This window comes from Melospiza melodia, chromosome 27 (genome assembly GCF_035770615.1).
Source record: "Melospiza melodia melodia isolate bMelMel2 chromosome 27, bMelMel2.pri, whole genome shotgun sequence".
Taxonomy (NCBI): domain Eukaryota; kingdom Metazoa; phylum Chordata; class Aves; order Passeriformes; family Passerellidae; genus Melospiza; species Melospiza melodia.
This window is the reverse complement of record NC_086220.1, coordinates 5,219,927-5,238,804: the sequence shown is the minus strand read 5'-3', so window position 1 is coordinate 5,238,804 and position 18,878 is coordinate 5,219,927. Positions and strand designations below refer to the sequence as shown.

General features: G+C 47.8%; 1 protein-coding gene across 3 annotated transcripts in view; it reads right to left on the bottom strand.

Moving 5' to 3' along the window:
* Positions 1–1,071: 1,071 nt before the first annotated feature.
* Positions 1,072–18,878, bottom strand: part of HIVEP3 (HIVEP zinc finger 3) — a 370,775-nt gene continuing 352,968 nt past the window's right edge. For all 3 annotated transcript variants that reach the window (XM_063177548.1, XM_063177546.1, XM_063177547.1), the window contains 3 exons: positions 17,975–18,073; positions 10,108–11,174; positions 1,072–7,251 (listed from right to left, as the gene is read on the bottom strand). In XM_063177548.1, coding sequence (XP_063033618.1) covers positions 6,424–7,251; positions 10,108–11,174; positions 17,975–18,073 — 1,994 coding nt within the window. In that variant the 3' untranslated portion in view covers positions 1,072–6,423. The remainder of the gene's footprint in view (positions 7,252–10,107; positions 11,175–17,974; positions 18,074–18,878) is intronic.

The window sequence follows — 18,878 nt, the reverse complement described above, 5'->3', positions numbered from 1 at the left end:
TCCTTTCCAACACCCAAACCAGTCTGAGAATTTGGGAATTCAGCCTGACCTCCACCTATTCTCATGCATCCATTTCTCATGGCTTCAGCTCTGTGAGGAGGAAAAACTGGGGGAAAAAAGGAGGAAAAACTGCAAACTCTGAGCACCCTGCTTCAGTGGGATCTGACCCAGCTGGGGTTGGAACTGAGTGATCTTTAAGGTCCTTTCCAACACCCAAACCAGTCTGAGAATTTGGGAATTCAGCCTGACCTCCACCTATTCTCATGCATCCATTTCTCATGGCTTCAGCTCTGTGAGGAGGAAAAACTGGGGGAAAAAAGGAGGAAAAACTGCAAACTCTGAGCACCCTGCTCCAGTGGGATCTGACCCAGCTGGGGTTGGAACTGAATGATCTTTAAGGTCCTTTCCAACCCAAACCAGTCTGGGCTGTAGGAATTCAGCCTGACCTCTATCCATTCTCATGCCTTCATTTCTCACTGCCTCATCTCTGTGAGGAGGAAAAACTGGGGGAAAAAAGGAGGAAAAACTGTAAACTCTGAGCAACCTGCTCCAGTGGGATCTGACCCAGCTGGGGTTGGAACTGAGTGATCTTTAAGGTCCTTTCCAACACCCAAACCAGTCTGAGAATTTGGGAATTCAGCCTGGCCTCCATCTATTCTCATGCATCCATTTCTCATGGCTTCAGCTCTGTGAGGAGGAAAAACTGGGGGAAAAAAGGAGGAAAAACTGCAAACTCTGAGCAACCTGCTCCAGTGGGATCTGACCCAGCTGGGGTTGGAACTGAGTGATCTTTAAGGTCCTTTCCAACACCCAAACCAGTCTGAAATTGTGGGAATTCAGCCTGGCCTCTGCAGAGCATCCATTGCACACAGCCTTAGCTCTGTGAGGAGGAAAAACTGGGAAAAAAAGAGGAAAAACTGGAAAAAACTCCAATTTTGGCATTTCCATGAGGGCAGCATTTCCACTGCAGGGATGGGGTGGCTGCAGCAGAACCAGGATTTATCCAGATGTGCCTCCAGGGACATGGGAAATAAAACAGTAATTAAAAGATGCCACTCACACACGTAGTGATATGTTGGGACTTTAAAATTTATTCCAACATGCTGTTTTTTTAAAAATACGCCCAGACCGAGCAGACAATCTGAGCTGTAGTAAAGGCAATATTATACTTGTAAAAACTTCTCATTCACAGTACAGATGTCATTTACAATAAGGGTCACAAACATCAAATACTGAGTATTTTTCTTTTTTTTTTTTTTTTGTTTTCTTGTTTTTTGTGTGATTTTTGTTCAGTTTTTTTGTTGTTTTTACATCAGACTGTGCTTTTTACCTGCATTTTTTTTTTGCACTGATATAACCATACAGACATTGCAAGATGCAAGTGTAGAAACTGGAATTCAAATAAAATTACAGGCAAAACTACCAAATTCCATTGGACGCTGTACATATTTACAGTACCATTTTTTGGAATGTATTGCCATTTTAAGAACATATAGAAACTTTCTACAGACTATTCCACTTACAGAATACATACACCTTTTAGAAAAAAAGGCAAATATTTATCTTACATGAGACCATGTATATTAAATTTGCGTACACATTATTATTATTATTAATTATTATTATTAATTATTTTTTACATTACATTTACTAAAGTGATCGTAAGTGCCATCATATCTCAGTAATGAAAACAGATTGGTTTTATGCCACCAGGACTGATGTTTTTTAGTTTATTTTTTTCCTTTTTTTCTTTTTTTCTCTTTTTTTTTTTTTGTAAATAACTTACAATATGGTTTTATTTGTAAATACTGTGCAATAGACAGAAATGTTAAAAGGAAAGGAAAGAAAAAAAAAAAAAGCAGATGATGAACAGAGGAAAAACAAGGAGAGCAGGGAAGGGCTAGATCAAATCCTGGAGGATTTTGCACGGAAACTGGGACAATTTGAATGATTTCTCCAAGGATATTGCTTGTTCAGGTGCTGTCCTTGTGGATTTTGGCCAAAACCCAAGGCAGGGAAAGCTGCAGATTTGTTGGGCAGGGAGAGGCAGAGCCCCAGCCCTGGCAGGAAGGATTTGGGATGCTCTGGGTGGGAATTACCTGCCCTGTCCCAGCAGAACTGGGCTGAATTTGGGATCAGAGCAGGGCTTGGGACTGCTGGGACATTGGGGACACCAGGGCTGGGATGTCACCCTTGGGAGCAGGTGAGGAACTGCATTTCTCAGCGGGAAGCTGGACATTTACAGCTGTTTCATTATGGATTTGTTCCCTGCTGCAGCTCCTGGGTATCCAGCCAAGGAACTGGCCATAATCTGAGCTGGCAGAGCTCTGCCTCGAGGATGGGGTGGTTTTGGGGAGCCCTCTCCTCATCCCATGGTCTGCTCAAGACCCCAAGCTCAATTTAGGAGCTAAATCCCTGCTGCAGCACAAAGGAGTTGCTGAAACTCCAAAAGTGCTCAAGATTGAGGTCCAGGAGCTTTCTGAGCTCTGGATGTCAGTCCTGGTATAAGAACACAGGCAGGGAGTGATCCCAGAGCTTGGGCCAAGTCCTCTGTGTGCAGGAGGAATTCTGGCTCCAGAGCATCCCTGTGTGATCCAGGAGCTGCACAGATGGGAGCCACCCAAACAGCTCAGCAGGGTGAAATATCTGTGAAAATAATCAGTGGAATATCCCCGTGGGATTGGGGCTGATGGAGCAGCCACACCACAGGAGCAGCCAGGCCGTGCCCTCATGGATTATAAATTGGAGAAGCTCTGCCGTGAGAAAAGCAGGGGATTTTATTTCCACCTGCTGCTGAACAGGAAGGGCTGGGCTCTGCTTCTTCATTTACATTATTAATACATTCTCTGGTAAATTATCCCACTAATTGCTCTGCAAAGCCACCCTTGCAGCCCTTGTGGGAAGCAAAAAGGGATTTTCCATCCCTGATTTGCAGGCAGAACAGACATTCAGAGCGACACGAAAAGCTGTGACCAGCAATCAGCTCCCACCGAGGGTGACACAGGGGGACCAAAAGGGATCCGGCTGGGAACGGCAGCCACCGCTGAGGGCTGGGGGCGACACCCAGCCCTATAAAAACCCCGGGAGTGACATTGCTGCGCTCCTCGGCCGAGCACGGGGCAGAGGGACACACTCGTGTGCCCGCAGCCAGAGATGCTGGTGCTGGTGCTGCGGGTCCCTCCCGCGGAGCTCTGAGCTGGCAGTGCGACCATTAGCCCTTAATTAGCAAGGAGTTATTTTTTGGGGGGAGCCTTCTCGCCCCTTGGGTACAGCGTGAAGCACCATTTCACCCCAGCCAGAGAAGCCAAACTGGGTTGGGACTCAGATTTTTGTGTGCCCATCTCCTGAGTTTTCGGCGGTCCCTGCCTGCCCCGCTCCGGGGCTGCCGGGGATGGGGAGGGGATCCGGGCAGGGAATGTCCCCGGGAGCACCTCAGCCCTTTCCCAAACTCCTTTTCCTGGGTTATTTTTTGGCCCCGGGTGAAAAGATCGGGATGGCTACACACAAACTGCCCCGATGCTCCGCAGCTGAGATGCAGAAAGCTTCGAGGTGCTGGGAAAGCTTAAAAATCCTGATAATGACAATAATAACCCTCCACAACAACGATAACAAAATCATCAATAAACCAATGTAAAGACTTCAGGGTTTTCTTCGGCTCTTTTCCCTCCTCCTCTTCCCACAAAAGACAGAGGGGGAAAAAATCCACGGAAAGTTTAAATAGATTAAAGATTGAAATGCAGTTACAGAAAGAAGCTGAGCAGATTTGATCTAGCCCAAAACTCGCGGCAAATGCACCAAAAAACCAGACACAGCTGCTGCAGTATTTCATGTACCATACATATATATATATATATATATATATATATATATGTAAAATTAAATACATAAAGCTACCTTGGATCAAGTTAAGAGTGTGACAATGGGCAGAAAGTGACCGAAATCGGGGAAATCTCTCGATTTCATGGGTGGTTTCCAGGGATGCTCACACCAGCCCCGGCCGAGCACTCCACTCCCACTCACCCCGGGATTAAGCGCGGATTAAGGACGCACTTAAAGCCTGAGGAGGGTTTAAACCGGTGCTTAAGAGCTCGAGTGAACAGAGCCGAGCTCCAGCCCCTGCTCTGCCTCTGAGAACAGGAGCAGCTTCCAGGCTCGGGGCCAAAAAAGGGGGAGATGGGAAAAAGGGAAACCTGATAAAAGTGCTAATTAGGGGATAAATGGGTTCTGGACGTTGTTTTGGTCAGTGTCACAGCCTTAATGGTATTTCCATGATATCTTTTTTTTTTTTTTTTTTTTTTTTTTTGGACTTAATTCCTTTTACAAGAAGAGCAAAAAAAAAAAAAAAAAAAAAAGAAAAGAAAAAATGACAGAAGATTATTAAAAAAATTTCTATTCTTTGCCCGTGAAACGGGAACAGTTCGTAGCTCATCAAGTCTGGCAAGGAAATATGTTCTCATTCAGGATTTTATTTGATTACTTTTATTATTTTTTTTGTATTTTTATTTTTTTTAAAAAGTGTATTACATACCCGATAAACTGGAACAGCTCTGAAAGAAGAAAGAACTGGTCCACTGGTTAAATATTTATATCTCCTTTTTTTTTTTTTTTTTTTTTTTTTGTTAAAATAAAAAAAAAAAAGAGGTTTGTACAGATTCCATCGACCAGAAAACCCTCTGAAGTAGTAAAGAACCTGCAGGGGCAAACGACTTGAAGCTTTGTGGTTTAAAAAGTTGTGACAGAGGAATGGCTCTGTCGGGGTCACTCTGGATTTGGTATCGGATTTATTGGCAGTTCAGGTCTTTGCTCTGCCAGGAATGCCCATCCTGAAAAATCTGCTCTGGAAAAAGCTGCTGCGCATGCATAACAAGCTGATTTTGCAAGCATTCACCATTCAGCATTAACATTTTTATCTCCCAAAACCAGCCAAAAACAGGGCCTGTCCATGCCAGAGGGGCTGAGCTGGGGATGTCCCACGCCAATAAATAAATAAAGGTGAGAACAGGAGCCAGAGGCACCGAGAGCCCCAGAGGAGGAGTAGAGCCTGGAGCCCTCCTGCATCCCTGGAGATCCCAGAGCAGCCTGGGGTGGGATGGGATGGGATGGGATGGGATTGGGAGGGATTGGGTGGGATTGAGTGGAATGGGATGGGATGATGGGATGGGATGGGATTGGAGGATGGGAAGAAGGGATGGTACAGACAGGACATGATGGGATGGGATGGGATGGGAGGATGGGAAGAAGGGATGGCACAGACAGGACACGATGGGATGGGATGGGATGGGATGGGATGGATTGGGATGGGATGGGATGGGATGGGATGGGATGGGATGGGATGGGATGGGATGGGATGGGATGGGATGGGATGGGATGGGATGGAGGCAGCTTGTCCACAACTCAAACATGCTGGAGGGAGAAAAGTTTTCAAGGCTGAGTTCCTCCCCCTTTGACACCAAGGGAGGGTTTGCAGAGGCTCCCCCAGCCCAGGCAGGGCTTTGCCGGGCGCTGCAGGAGGATTAAAGCAAAGCAAGCAGGAGGCTCGTCCAGCGAGAGACCCTTCCTGGCACGGGCTCTACATTCCATACATTCCTACCTTCTCGCAGGTAAATCTTTGAAGAAGAACATTTTTTTTTTCTTTTTTTTTAGTTCTTTTTTGTCCCTTTTTTTTTTTTTTTTTTTAGAAAAGTGCTTTGCTGGGTTCTGCAGGAGGGAGGGGTGCTCGCAGTTTGTCGTCCTCTTTTCGAGGGACAATTTTTCTCCCTGCACACAACGAACCTCCCCTGCTCAAGGAAGTGCTACTTTCAGTCACAAGGTCAGGGTAAACACGTTTTTTCAAATGTAAAGCAGTTTCAACTGTTTAAAGCACAACCATAGGGATGCGAGGAAAAAGAAAACCAAAAAAATCCAAGCACTTTGCAAGAATTAAATAAAGCATGTAATAAATATGAATCATAAACTTCTGTACACAGGAGCAAGGGTTTAGGGTTTTTTTCTTTTTTTTTTTTTTAATCATTTAAGCAATATAAAAAAAAAGGTTTTTTTCTGTTTTGCTTTTGTTTTCAGTGCATCTTCTTCCTCTTTAAAATGCTTAACCCTTTCCTTTCTGCATCTCTCAGGCCCAGGATTACGCACACCTAAATGGCAAAAAAGACAACGTCTAACAAACCCCCTTTCCAAAAAACTTTAAAAAAATATTCACAGCCTCAAACAGTTTTGTACATTTCAAGCAACAAAAGGTATAGAAAAAGGCACAAGTAACTGCATACATGTGGAGATAATACCAGACTGGGACAAAGAAAACCAGGAATTTTCCATGGGTTTGGTCATTCACTAGAGTGCTTCTTATGATTATACTAAAGGAAATAGTGTTGAAAATGTCTGTTGATTTTACAGAGGAAGCCTAAAGGTGGAACAGCTGGCGGAGGTTTAAGTACTTCCCGCGTTTTCATCCACCTTTTTGTGAGTTTGACCTAAATCGGAGTGCTCTGGGTGAGGGCTGCTCCCGACGGGCTCTCCGGAGAGGTTCCTGGGGCGCGGGGCCTGGGGGTGGCCATGGGGGGCTTCTGAGGGGCTGTCCCTGGCCAGTGAGGGGACGGCTGAGATGAAAGTGCAGGCTGGTTCCGAAGGGGTGCTCGAGCTGCCCGATGGCTGCTTGCCCGTGGCTTTGGAGGGTTCCTCCCCGCTGGCCGAGGGCTCCACATGGGGCTCCTTGGGGCTGCTGGGGCTGCCTGGGGACACCGAGGCCCGCGGCTGCTCCGCTGGGGCGGGCTCGGCCTCTGCTGCAGGCCCATGCTCCTCCTGCTCCTGCTGGAGCTCGTTAGTCCTCATCTTCTCCTCCAAGAAGCCACCACCCGCCGGCTCCGGGCTCAGGGTGTACTTGGAGACCTTGGCCACGGGGGACACGGACACCGATGAGGGCTCTGGAGGGCTCTGGGGCTCCCCGTCCCTCGTGGCGGCCCGGCTGAGCTGGGCGAGGCCGCTGGCTGAGGGGAAGTGTCCGCCTTGGAGGGGCAGCACGGGGCCGGGCACCAGGCTGGCGTGGGAGCTGGGCCTGGCCTGCACCATCTGGATGCCCCCGATGGGGATCATGGGGTACGGGGTCCTGGCGAGCTGCTGCGAGTGCAGCGGGAGGTGGCTGAAGACATTCTCCTCCCCTCGGCCGGGAGCGTGGAGGTCGTGAGGGGCCTGCAGGGGCCGGGGGCACGCAGGCGGCGGGGTGCCGGGAGAGCAGGGCGGGCTGTGGGGTTCCATCTTCTGTGCCGGGGGGGAAAAGAAGAGCTGGGTCAGTGTGACACACGGGGGATGGCCTCCAAGGACTGGGGTTAGGGTTTTATTCGGGTTTGAGGGAGGTCAGGAGCAGCACAACCCACAGCGTTTCCCTTCTGGGACAAATGCGCCCATGGTGTGTTGGGTTACAGATCCAGGGATTTAGCTTAGGCCGGGATCATTATAAAATCAGAAAAGAAGAGCTGGGTCAGTGTGACACACGGGGGATGGCCTCCAAGGACTGGGGTTAGGGTTTTATGTGGGTTTGAGGGAGGTCAGGCAACTCAGGGAGATGTGGAGCCCCAGACCTTGAAGGTGAGGGGCAGCACAACCCACAGCATTTCCCTTCTGGGACAAATGTGCCCATGGGGTGCTGGGGCACAGATCCAGGGATTTTGTTTAGGCCTGGATCCTTATAAAATCAGATTTATTTGGTTGGAAGGGACCTTTAAAGGCCATCTTGTCCAACCCCTGCCATGGGCAGGGACACCATTAACTAGACCACAGATCTCCAAGTCCTGTCCAACTTGGCCTTGGGCTCTTCCAGGGATCCCCCTGGGCAACTTGTGCCAGGGCCTCCCCACCCTCTGAGTAAAGAATTTCCTCCTTAGCTTTAGTCTGGATCTCCCCTCTTTTAGTTTAAAACCATCAACCCTACTCTCAGAGCTGCCTCTGGAACACTGGCAGAGCTGCCAGAGCTTGCTGCCAGCTGAGCTGCTTGGGATCCCTGTCAGTGCAGGGGGTTCCTGAGAGCCCAGAATGAGGTTATTTTATATTTATTTATTAATTTTCACTGTGTTTTCCTAAAGCAGGATTGCATCCTTACAGCTGCTGGGTGCAGGGATGCTTCCAGTGAGAGGCAGCATCAAGTCCAGCACACCCAGCAGTGGGTCCCCACCACCACCCTCATGGGGTGCTCTGTGCAAATCAAGGGTTCAGACCCTACATTTTACCTTTTCCTCTTTCTCTCTCGGTGCTTCCCATAGTTTCCTAACGTACATCATGGAGAGATATGTGGCTAAACAGAAATGGATTAATTAGTGATGAGGTTATGACTAAATCCCTGCACAGGACTCCCAAGAAGAGGAAGCAACAATTGTAAATCAACTTTCAATTAAGATGGGGTTGGAGATAAAATGTGAGGATCCACTGGAGGGCACATTTCTTTGTAGGATTATGGGGAATAATTCCCTGATCCTGTGAGCTGGATCTCTGAGGAGACAGCAGAGGAAAGCAGCAAAAGAGAACAGGAAAGAGAAAAAGGAAGAGCCACCAAAGGTAGTGTGTGCTGGGTCAGCAGTGACAAGCCCCAACACTGCTAAGTGTCACTTATCCACAGGAAGCTGTGGCTAAATCACTTCAGGGATGCTGGGAAACCCCAAACAAATATTTCAGTGGTGCAACAATCACCACAGGGAGAGACTGCCCTAAGCAAGGGCCAGTGGGAAGGGAGATTGTTAGGGTGAGACTTGGCAGCGAGCCTGACACTGGAACTGAGCTAAGATCATCTTCAAGCTCTGTTTGGGACCTGACAAACCCTCCTCTGGTCTTCCTGTCTCTTGTGGCCTCACCAGGAATGTTAATTTTGCAATGAAAGCCCAGCTGTCCATTGTGCTGATAAAGGGGAATTTTTCCATTTAGGTTTTTGCTGGTGCTTTGGAGGCAAACAGAGAAGTAACAGTGGTGGCTTTGGGTGCAGAAAAGGAGGAGGAAAATGAAGCCAAAAGGTAAATGTGACCAAAAGAGTGGGAATGGCAGACAAGCAGAGCTTAAAACCTTGTCTCCTACTGTGGATTTGGGAGCTGAGGGGATTTGCTCCAAGCAGATGCAGCAGGAAGTTATCCAAACAGAAGAGATGAAGGATGAGGGTTTCCAGAGCCCTGGGATTCATCACAAGAAATGGATTGACAGGAAAGGAAAACAGCATGAAAGGAAGCCAAGGTTTGGCCCTAAAGTAAAGGAGTCTCTGAGAAGGTGAGACAAAGACTCAGAGTGGAAAAGAGCAGGAAGGAGGCACCACAGGACAGAAGGTTAGCATGGGCATGGCAGAAAGGTCTGGAGAAGCTCTGGCTCAGCATCTGGGGTGGCAGGGGCTCTGTAAGGGCCTCTCTCTCCCCAGTGCAGCCCCTGAGGGCTGGAGTCTCTCCCCACAGTGAGGGGTCTCACGTTCCTCAGCACCACTGACAGCAGAGCCAGGCACTCCAGCAGGAATGGGAAATATTCCCCCAAACACCCCCATGGATCTGCCTGCAGCCCTGGGGGGGAACAGGAAAATTCCCTTTACCCACAGGATTTGATTTGTCCAGCAGGGAGATTAAATCATGTTCTGGATCCAGTGGGAACCCCCTCTCTGTGCTGAAGAGAGGAGAGATGAAATGAGAGCTGTCCAAACAAATATTTCTCAGCAGCTCATCCAGCAGAGCTGGCTGTGGGTGGACACAGGGCTCAGCCAGGGCTGGCTCAGGTCACTGACCACTGGGAAATGGTCACAGCTCCACCCCAGCCGGGGAAACCTCAGGGATGGGAATGGAATTCCCAGGAACAAAAAGGCTCTTAGTGACAATTAATCATTAAAAGTTTGTCCTTGCTGATTGTCCCAGCAGGACTGGCTGGCTCAGGAGTGGGAATAACCCCTTGGAGAAGGGATAACTTTATTTCTCTCCAACTGAGAAGGTCAGGACCCAGATGGGTGCAAAACCCACCGCTGTCCCCTGTCCCTGTTCTCTGGGTCACCTGTGACAGTGATCACAGGGTCCCTGTGCACTTCTGCATCACAGCCTTCACCAAAAACCATGTCAGAGACCACCCTGTGAGGACCAGAGGGCAGCAGAGCACTGGACTTACCAGCTTGGACTCGTAGAGCTGTAAGTTTTTGCCAAAGAACCTGTGAGGTAGAGGCATCGAAGAGAATATTCCGGGCTGGGCTTGATATGAGCTTGGAACTTTGTCCTCTGCTGATTTGCTCGTGCCAGGCAAGTCCTCTTTGCCAGGGGGTGGATACCTGGCCAGCTCCAAGCAGCCTGGAGACAAGACTTTCTTCAGGGAGAAGTACCTCAGGGATGCCATCTCTCTGCTGGGCGACGAGTGCCTGGCAGGGGCCACTTCTCCTTCAGGGGGAAGGGCTGTCCTCGGGGACAGCTCCCTCTGAGGGGACAGGTGCCTGCTGGGCGACAGCTCGAGCCTTGGGGACACGCATCTCAGGGGAGACACCTCCCTCCTGGGAGAGAGGCGCTGGCAGGGGGACAGCCCCCTCCCTGGGGACAGGCACCTCAGGGGGGACAGCTCTGCTGTGGGGGAGAAGCGTTTGGGGGACGTTTCGTTTTTGGTCAGTAAGTGCTTCCTCGCCAGCACTGCTCTGCTGCTGCTGCTGCCACCCCCTCTGCCACCCTCCTGGCTCGGGGACCACCTTTTCCTCGGGGAGGTGTCTTTGGAGGTCGACAGGTCCATGACCAAGGACATCTGTGGCCTGGTGACAGATTCTCTCTCAGCAGGAGCCAAGTGCTCGGTGGAGGTCAGAGCTGGTCTGTGGAGGCTCAGGAAGCTGTGGCACACAGCAACGTCACTGCTGTCTGCTGACCACTTGCTCTCCAGCCCTGAGGAGGAGGAGGAGGAGGCCTGCTGGCCTTCCCCTGCTTTTGGGGTGCTGGAGGCAGCTTCTTGAGCTGGGGATGTTCGGGTGCCTTCCTCTGGAGAGGACGGGGAGCCACCTGAGGAGTGCAGCAGGAGGGTGCCAGCTTTGCCTTCCGGCAGCTTCGGCGCTGGCTCGTCTTGGCTCTCCTCTTCCTCCTCGTCTTCCTCGTCCTCGTTGTCGTCGTCGTCGTCAGATTCCTCGAGGTCTGAAAACTGGTGTTCCTCGATGGGCTCAGATCCCTCCCGCCCCTCAGAGTCCTGGAAAAGGTCTTCACTGGTTCCTGGAGGCAAACACAGAACAGAGAGTAGAAAACACAGGTTCAGGGGCTATTTCTGTGTTAAATCTGCTCATCAAACACATGTTCAGGGTCTATTTCTGTGTTAAATATGTTCATAGAACACATGTAAGGGGCAATTTTTGAGTTAAACCTGCTCATAGAACACATGTAAAAGGCTATTGTTGAGTTAAATCTGCTCACCAAACACATGTAGGGGGCTATTTCTGTGCTAAATCTGCTCATAGAATACATGTAAGGGGCTATTTTTAAATTAAATCTGCTCACAGAATACATGTGAGGGGCTATTTCTGTGCTAAATCTGCACACCAAACACATGTAAGGGGTTAGTTTTGAGTTAAACCTTCTCACTAAACACATATAAGGGGCTATTTATGTTAAATCTTCTCACCAAACACATGTAAGGGGCAATTTTTGAGTTAAATCTGCTCGTAGAATACATGTAAGGGGCTATTTCTATGTTAAATCTGCTCATCAAACACATGTTCAGGGTCTATTTCTGTGTTAAATCTGTTCATAGAACACATGTGAGGGACTATTTTTGTGTTAAATCTGCACAGCAAACACATGTGAGGGGCTATTTCTGGGCTAAATCTGCTCACAGAACACATGTAAGGGGCTATTTTTGAGTTAAATCTTCTCACCAAACACATGTTCAGGGTCTATTTCTGTGCTAAATCTGCTCACAAGCTCTAAGGGCACCAGAGGAGAGAGGATCTGGCTGCTCCTGGGTCAGATCATCGCCTGCTCTGAGCTGCAGCCCTGCCCTCCCTGCCAGCTCCACTGCTGCTGATCCCAGTATATCCCAGTGAATCCCACTCTACCCCAGTCCCAGTTCCTGCTCTGCCAGCACACACAGCCCTCAGTCCCTGCTGGGCACCTGCCACACTCTTTATTTGCTCTAAAATGCAAAAAAAAATGAAAAACCTTTAATAGGTGAGAACAGCAGCACCTCTACCCTTCTGTGGGGTTTGGTGATTATTTGTTACAATGGTGACTCCAGAATATCCACAGCTGCCACCAGCTCCATGTGTTGGGCCCTTTCCTGCCCAGATTTCATGACAGATAAACATCACCAAGGCAGAAATTTTGCTAAAAATCAAACAGGGTGGAAGGAACCTCTGTGGATCTCCCTGGCTGTGATAAACTCCAGCTGTGGTTTGAGGGCAGAGGGTTTGGGGCTCTGTAAATCAGAGCTTGTAGGCAGCGAGGAGGATAAAAAAGGAAATTCTACAGGGTTTTAAATATATCTGCTGGTTAAAACACATCTCTCTGCTGCCCGAAGGGCTTTCTGAGGTGGGTACCTATTGTAATTATGGGGTGCCATGTGGCAGGCAGAAATGATGAATCTGACTCCATCTTCTCAGAAGACTAATTTCTTATTTTATGATATTATATTATATTAAAGAATACTATACTAAAGAATACAGAAAGGATACAGAAAGGACTTTTGCTAAAAATCAAAGAGAGTGGAAGGAACCTCTGTGGATTTCTGTGGATAGGATCAATTCCAGCTGTAGTTTGAGGGCAGAGGGTTTGGGGCTCTGTAAATCAGAGCTTGTAGGCAGCAAGGAGGATAAAAAAGGAAATTCTACAGGATTTTAAATATTTCTGCTGGTTAAAACATATCTCTCTGCTGCCTGAAGGGCCAGCAGGAGCTTTCTGAGGTGAGTACCTATTGTAATTGTGGGGTGCCATGTGGCAAGGAAGAAACAATGAATCTGACTCCATGTTCTCAGAAAGCTAATTTATTATTTTATGACACTATATTATATTGAAGAATACACAGCACCAACTCCTCCTGATGGACTGAAATCCTAATTTGGTTTCTTTGGAATGCCAGGGCCTTCAGGAAGCATTTGGCATTCCCAATCCCATGGATTTTCCCATGGATTTTCCCATGGATTTTCCCATGGCTGTCATCCAGCCAAGAGTCTGCCTGGAGCTGGGAACAGAAAGGAGCAGCTCACCCTGGTTCCAAATATCCCTGGGGCACAGCTCCCCCTGCAGCTGACCTGTTGGATTTGTGGGGTGCCCCGATGAAGGGAGGAATGATGAATCTGACTCCACATTCTCAGAAGGCTAATTTATTATTTTTTGATACTATATTATATTAAAGAATGCTATACTAAACTATACTAAAGAATACAGAAAGGATATGTACAGAATGTTAAAAAGATAATAATGAAAACTTGTGACTATCTCCAGAGTCCTGATTTGGCCCTAACTGGCCATAGAGTGAAAACAACTCACAATAAAAACTAATAAAACCAATAATCTGTGGGTAAACAATCTCCAAACACGAGCACAACACAGGAGAATCAAATCAGATAATTATTGTTTTCCTTTTTCCCTGAGGCTTCTCAGCTTCCCAAGAGAAGAATCCTGGGCAAGGGGATTTTTCCAGAAAATGTGACAGTGACAGGTACAGAGCTGTCAATGCTCAGAGGCAAATCTGCTCCTCCCCTGGCGGGAGTGCAGAGCTGCTGGCAGCAGTGACAGCAGTGACAGCCCAGACGGGGCCACCGGGGACAGCCACTGGATGTCACTGCAGCCCAGCAGAACGGCACTGCAAGGGCCCTGCTCGGGGAATGCCACCCGTGCCCAGCCAGGGGCCAAAGCTGTGGGACACCTCGGGTTGGAGGCTGGCAGCAGAGCACGGAGATGCTGGGACACCTGTGGGTGACACCTGTGGGTGACACCTGTGTGTGACACCTGTAGGTGACCCCTGTGTGTGACCCCTCTGTGTGACCCCTGTGTGTGACACTTGTGTGTGACCCCTGTGTGTGATAACTGCATGTGATACCTGTGTGTGACACTTGAGTGACACCTGTGTGTGATACCTGTTATACAACACCTGTATGTGACATCTGTGTGTGACACCTGGGTGTGATAACTGCGTGACACCTGTGTAATACATGTGTGTGACACTTGTGTGTGACTGTCACTGTCATGTTTTCTGGAAAAATCTCTTTGCCCAGGATTTTTCTCCCGGGAAGCTGAGAAGCTTCAGAGAAAAGGAAAACAATTCTTATCTCATTTGCTTCTCCTGTGTTTGCTGCTTTGGAATGTGTTTGAAGATTGTTTACCCACAGGTGATTGTTTTTACTCAATGACCAATCCGGGTCCAGCTGTGTCAAGGCTCTGGAAGTAGTCACGAGTTTTCATTATTATCTTTTTAGTTTCCTTTCTGTATTCTTTAGTATAGTTTAGTGTAGTATTCTTTAATATAATATAGTATCATAAAAAAAAAAAATAGCCTCCGAGAACATGGAGTCAGATTCATCATTTCCCTCCTGCCATGGGGCACCCTGAAAATACCACAGGTGACAACTGTGTGACACATGTATGTGACATCTGTGTATGACACCTCTGTGTGAAAACTGTGTGTGACACCTGTGTGACATCTCTATGTGACAAATGTGGGTGACACCTGTGGGTGACATCTGTGTGCCCTGACGAAGGTGGGAATGATGAATCTGACTCCATGCTTTCAGAAGGCTAATTCATTATTTGATGATACTATATTATATTAAAGAATACTATACTAAACTATACTAAAGAATACAGAAAGGAAACAGACAGAATGTTAAAAAGATAATAATGAAAACTCGTGACTCTCTCCAGAGTCCTGACACAGCTTGCCCCTGCTTGGCCAAAGAGTGAAAACAACTCCCAGCAGAATCCAATGGAACAATCCCCTGTGGGTAAACAATCTCCTAACACATTCCAAAGCAGCAAAACACAGGAGAAGCAAATCAGATAATTATTGTTTTTCTTTTTTCTGAGGCTTCCCAACTTCCCAGGAGCAAAATCCTGGGTGAAGGGATTTTTCAGAAACGTGAATGCCACTCTCTCCCTGGAGAGGGATTCTGGATTGTGAAATCCTCCACAGTGACGGGGCTGCTGGGCTTGGGCTGTTTGCAAACCCCCAGGGGAACTGAGCTCAGAGCAAATATTATTCCAAACTGCCAGCTGCAGGCTGAACCAAGCAGATTTCCTGCTTGGAACAGGAATGCATTTCACTGGCAGAGCTGGGAGCCAGCCCTGACTCTGCCTTTGGGGCTGGGGACAGGCAGGAGCTGTGCTGGGCATGGTGCGCTCCTTTCCTTGCCCCAGCTGGGACAGAGGAATCCCTGTCACTGGAAATGCCAAATTTGCCCCAGTCAGGGGTCAGGAATGAAGGGAAAGTGAAGCCAGCCCCAAAGGAGGAGCTGATTGCATTTGCCACCACAAATTCCAGTGAGGGAAACATCCCAGAGAGTCCTGGGACAGCCCCAGGGAATTGCTTTGGCTTCCTGACACAATCCCTGTGTGACATCTGTAGGTGACACATGTGTGACACCAGGGACAGAGCTCAGACCTGAGCCAGGCTTCCAAAATTCATCCTGCTGAGCCCATGGGGAGAGAAAGGGCAGGGCTATAACAGATATGTTTGTTTGATATTTGGGAAAAATGATGAGGAGGGTTTTCTTTTACTAGAAGGTTAACTTATATCATCATATCATATCATATCATATCATATCATATCATATCATATCATATCATATCATATCATATCATATCATATCATATATTATATTATATTATATTATATTATATTATATTATATTATATTATATTATATTATATTATATTATATTATATTATATTATATTATATTATATTATATTATATTATATTATATTATATTATATTATATCTTATTATAGTATATCTTATTATATCATATCTTATTATATTATATCTTATTATATCATATCTTATTATATCATATAATATTATATTATGTGAATTTGTTAAGTATTTAATTGCACAACTCTACAGTATTTTGTGACTGTTAGTTGACAGTTTTGATACTTATATACTTGGATTTCATTTGTTAGTGACTTAAAACACTTAAATTAGAATTTAATTATTAATTTTTTTTTTTTGGTAAACAATTTTTTACAATATATTTTACTTGTGAACAAACACAGGCTGCAGCAAATGAGATAAGAACTGTTTTTCCTTTTCTGAGATTCAGAGAATATGAATCCCAGAAATTTCTCAGGAAGTTGTGTTTTGCTTTTCTCTGTGAAATGTGGTGACACAGGGCAGGGATGGAGGAAGGAAGGAGAGAGGGAATTAGTGGGAATGTGTCCTGCTGACAGCTTTGTCTGAGGTTGCCTCTCATTCTGTGTGTGTTATTTATTCTCCCCAGCTGGTACCAGCCCACCGAGCCCAGCCCAGGCAGGAGTGAGGAATTATACTCCAATCTCCTTTTATAGTAACACCCCTTGCTTTCTGCTGCCCCTTGAATAGAAATACAAACAATCAAGTGAAATACAACCCCAGTTTAAAATAATCCAGGGAGTTTTAGGAACTGCTGCTCCCTCCCTGCCTGCCACCAGAGGAAAGCACAGCAACCTTCCTGTGCTGCTTTGTGTCACGTGGAAATTGGAGCCTTTATTATTATTATTATTTAATTAAAACAGCCCGTTTAATTCTTGTTCTGAGCCTCTTTGTGAGGAACAGAGAGGACACAGGGGAGGCTCTTTGCAGCCCCTCACCCTGAGAGCAGGGGCTGTGATCACAGCTGGGATCTTGAATTTCTCATGCACCTTTCTGCCATTCCTGGGTTATTTTCTCATCCATCCAAGCAGCCCCAGCCATTAGAGGCCACAATCCCATTTTCTGCCTATCTCCTTGGCTGCTGTGTTTAACACTGACATTTGTGAGCAATGACTCTGCTCATGGAGCAGAATATTCCCATGGCCAGCAGAATATTCCCATGGCCAGCAGAATATTCCCATGGCCAGCAGAATATTCCCTAGCTTTACCAGGTGGGAGAGAAGCTGGGAGGAAGGAAAGGAAACCTCCCCCGACCCCACCCCTGCCAAGGGAACCTCTGTGCACGCCCTGAACAAAGCCACAGGGCTCTGCAGGGATGGAAACGGGAAATGGGAATGGGAAAAGGGAATGGGAAATAAGAATGGGAAATGGGAATTGGGAAATCAGGAATGGAAATGGGAAAGGGGGAATGGAAATGGGGAGTGGGTATGGGAGATGGGAGTGGGAATGGGGAATGGGAATGGGAAATGGGAAATGGGAAATGGGAAATGGGAAATGGGAAATGGAGAATGAGAATGGGGAATGGGAAATGGAAATGGGAATAAGAATGGAAGACTCTCCTGTGTGACACTCTGGGGACTTCCTGTGATTCCAAACTCCCCCGGAGTGCTGGCACAACGTGCAGAGAGCCCAGGGCAGCTTTGCCTCGGAGAGACCTCCCAGGGCTGGGGGGGCCCTGCAGCCTCGGGCACGGGGGACAATGGATTAATCGATGTCACACTGATAATGTGTCACTGCTGCTGAGTGACACTGCCCCTGTGTCACTGTCCCTGTGATACTGCTCCTGTGTGTCACTGCCCTTGGCCTCTCCAGAGCGTGGCAGCCACACTCTGTGACACCAGCAGGACCCTCCTCCTGCCACCACCCCAAGTGTTGGGGACACTGCCAAGCCCTCCCTGCAGGCAGGCACAGAACCAGAGCCTCAAAATAAATCAAAACACCAAAAATCAAAAGTCCCCTGGTGCCACCAACCCCACCCAGAGCACCCAGGGGACCCAGGCTCCCAGTGACCCTGCCCTGGTCACAGCTGCCAGCACTCACAGCATACCCTGGCAGGAGCCTGGTGGCACAAATTGCTCCCCATGTGTGGCAGGGTGGGCTCTGCCCTGGCTGGGCACTGCCCTCCCTCACACCCCAGCAGCTCTGCACAGGAAAGGTTGGGTTGGTTTTACCTTCCTCGGCTTCCAGATCCACCGGTGGAGATACCAACACGCCCAGCTCCTGACATTTTTTGCTGTGGGCCTTTGACTTCATGTGTTTAGTCAGATTCCCTGGAAAGAAGCAGAAAATCCATTTTAGTCAAATATGGCTCCTTTTCCCCCCCTTCTTTTCCCCCATTTTAAATTTTAAATTTTTTTTCGTCGTTTTCTTCAGATTTTTTTCTTTTTTTTTTTCCCTTTGCACACTCAACATTCACAACTCAAACCCCTCCCTGAACCAGCCAAAGGTCCCTGACTGTCCCCAAGCCCTGCCCACTGCAAACCCTGGTGCCACAAGGCCAGGTCCCCTTTCCCTCCCTTTGCTGCTGCCCCAGGGTGCAGGATGAGGCACAGGCAGGGTGTGGGACCTTCCAGGGCTCGTGCAGCCTGGAAAAACTGCTGGGGCACATTTGGGGCTGGGGGAAGAGATGGCTTGGGCTGCTTTCAGCTGTGAGCATGCAGCAAATTAAAAACGGGAGGAAAGCAGGGATGGGAAACACATCCAAGTGTGGCATCATCATCATGATCATGATCATGATCATGATCATCATCATCCTCCAATCTCATCCCAAGAGCCCCACCTGCCTGGAGGGGACACCACAGGGCAGAGTGGGTCTACTCTAGAAATATTCAAAAAACAAGTATATGTGGCACTTGGGGACATGGGACTTTTCCAGCTTTAATGATTTTATGAGGGTGCAGCAAATTAAAAATGGGAGGAAAGCGGGGATCGGAAACACACACCAGTGTGCCATCTTCATCATCATCATCTTCTAACCTCATCCCAATAGCCCCACCTGCCTGGAGGGGAGAAGCTCCTCAGCACCACAGGACAGAGAGGATCTACCCTGGAAATGTACCAAAAATGTGTGGATGT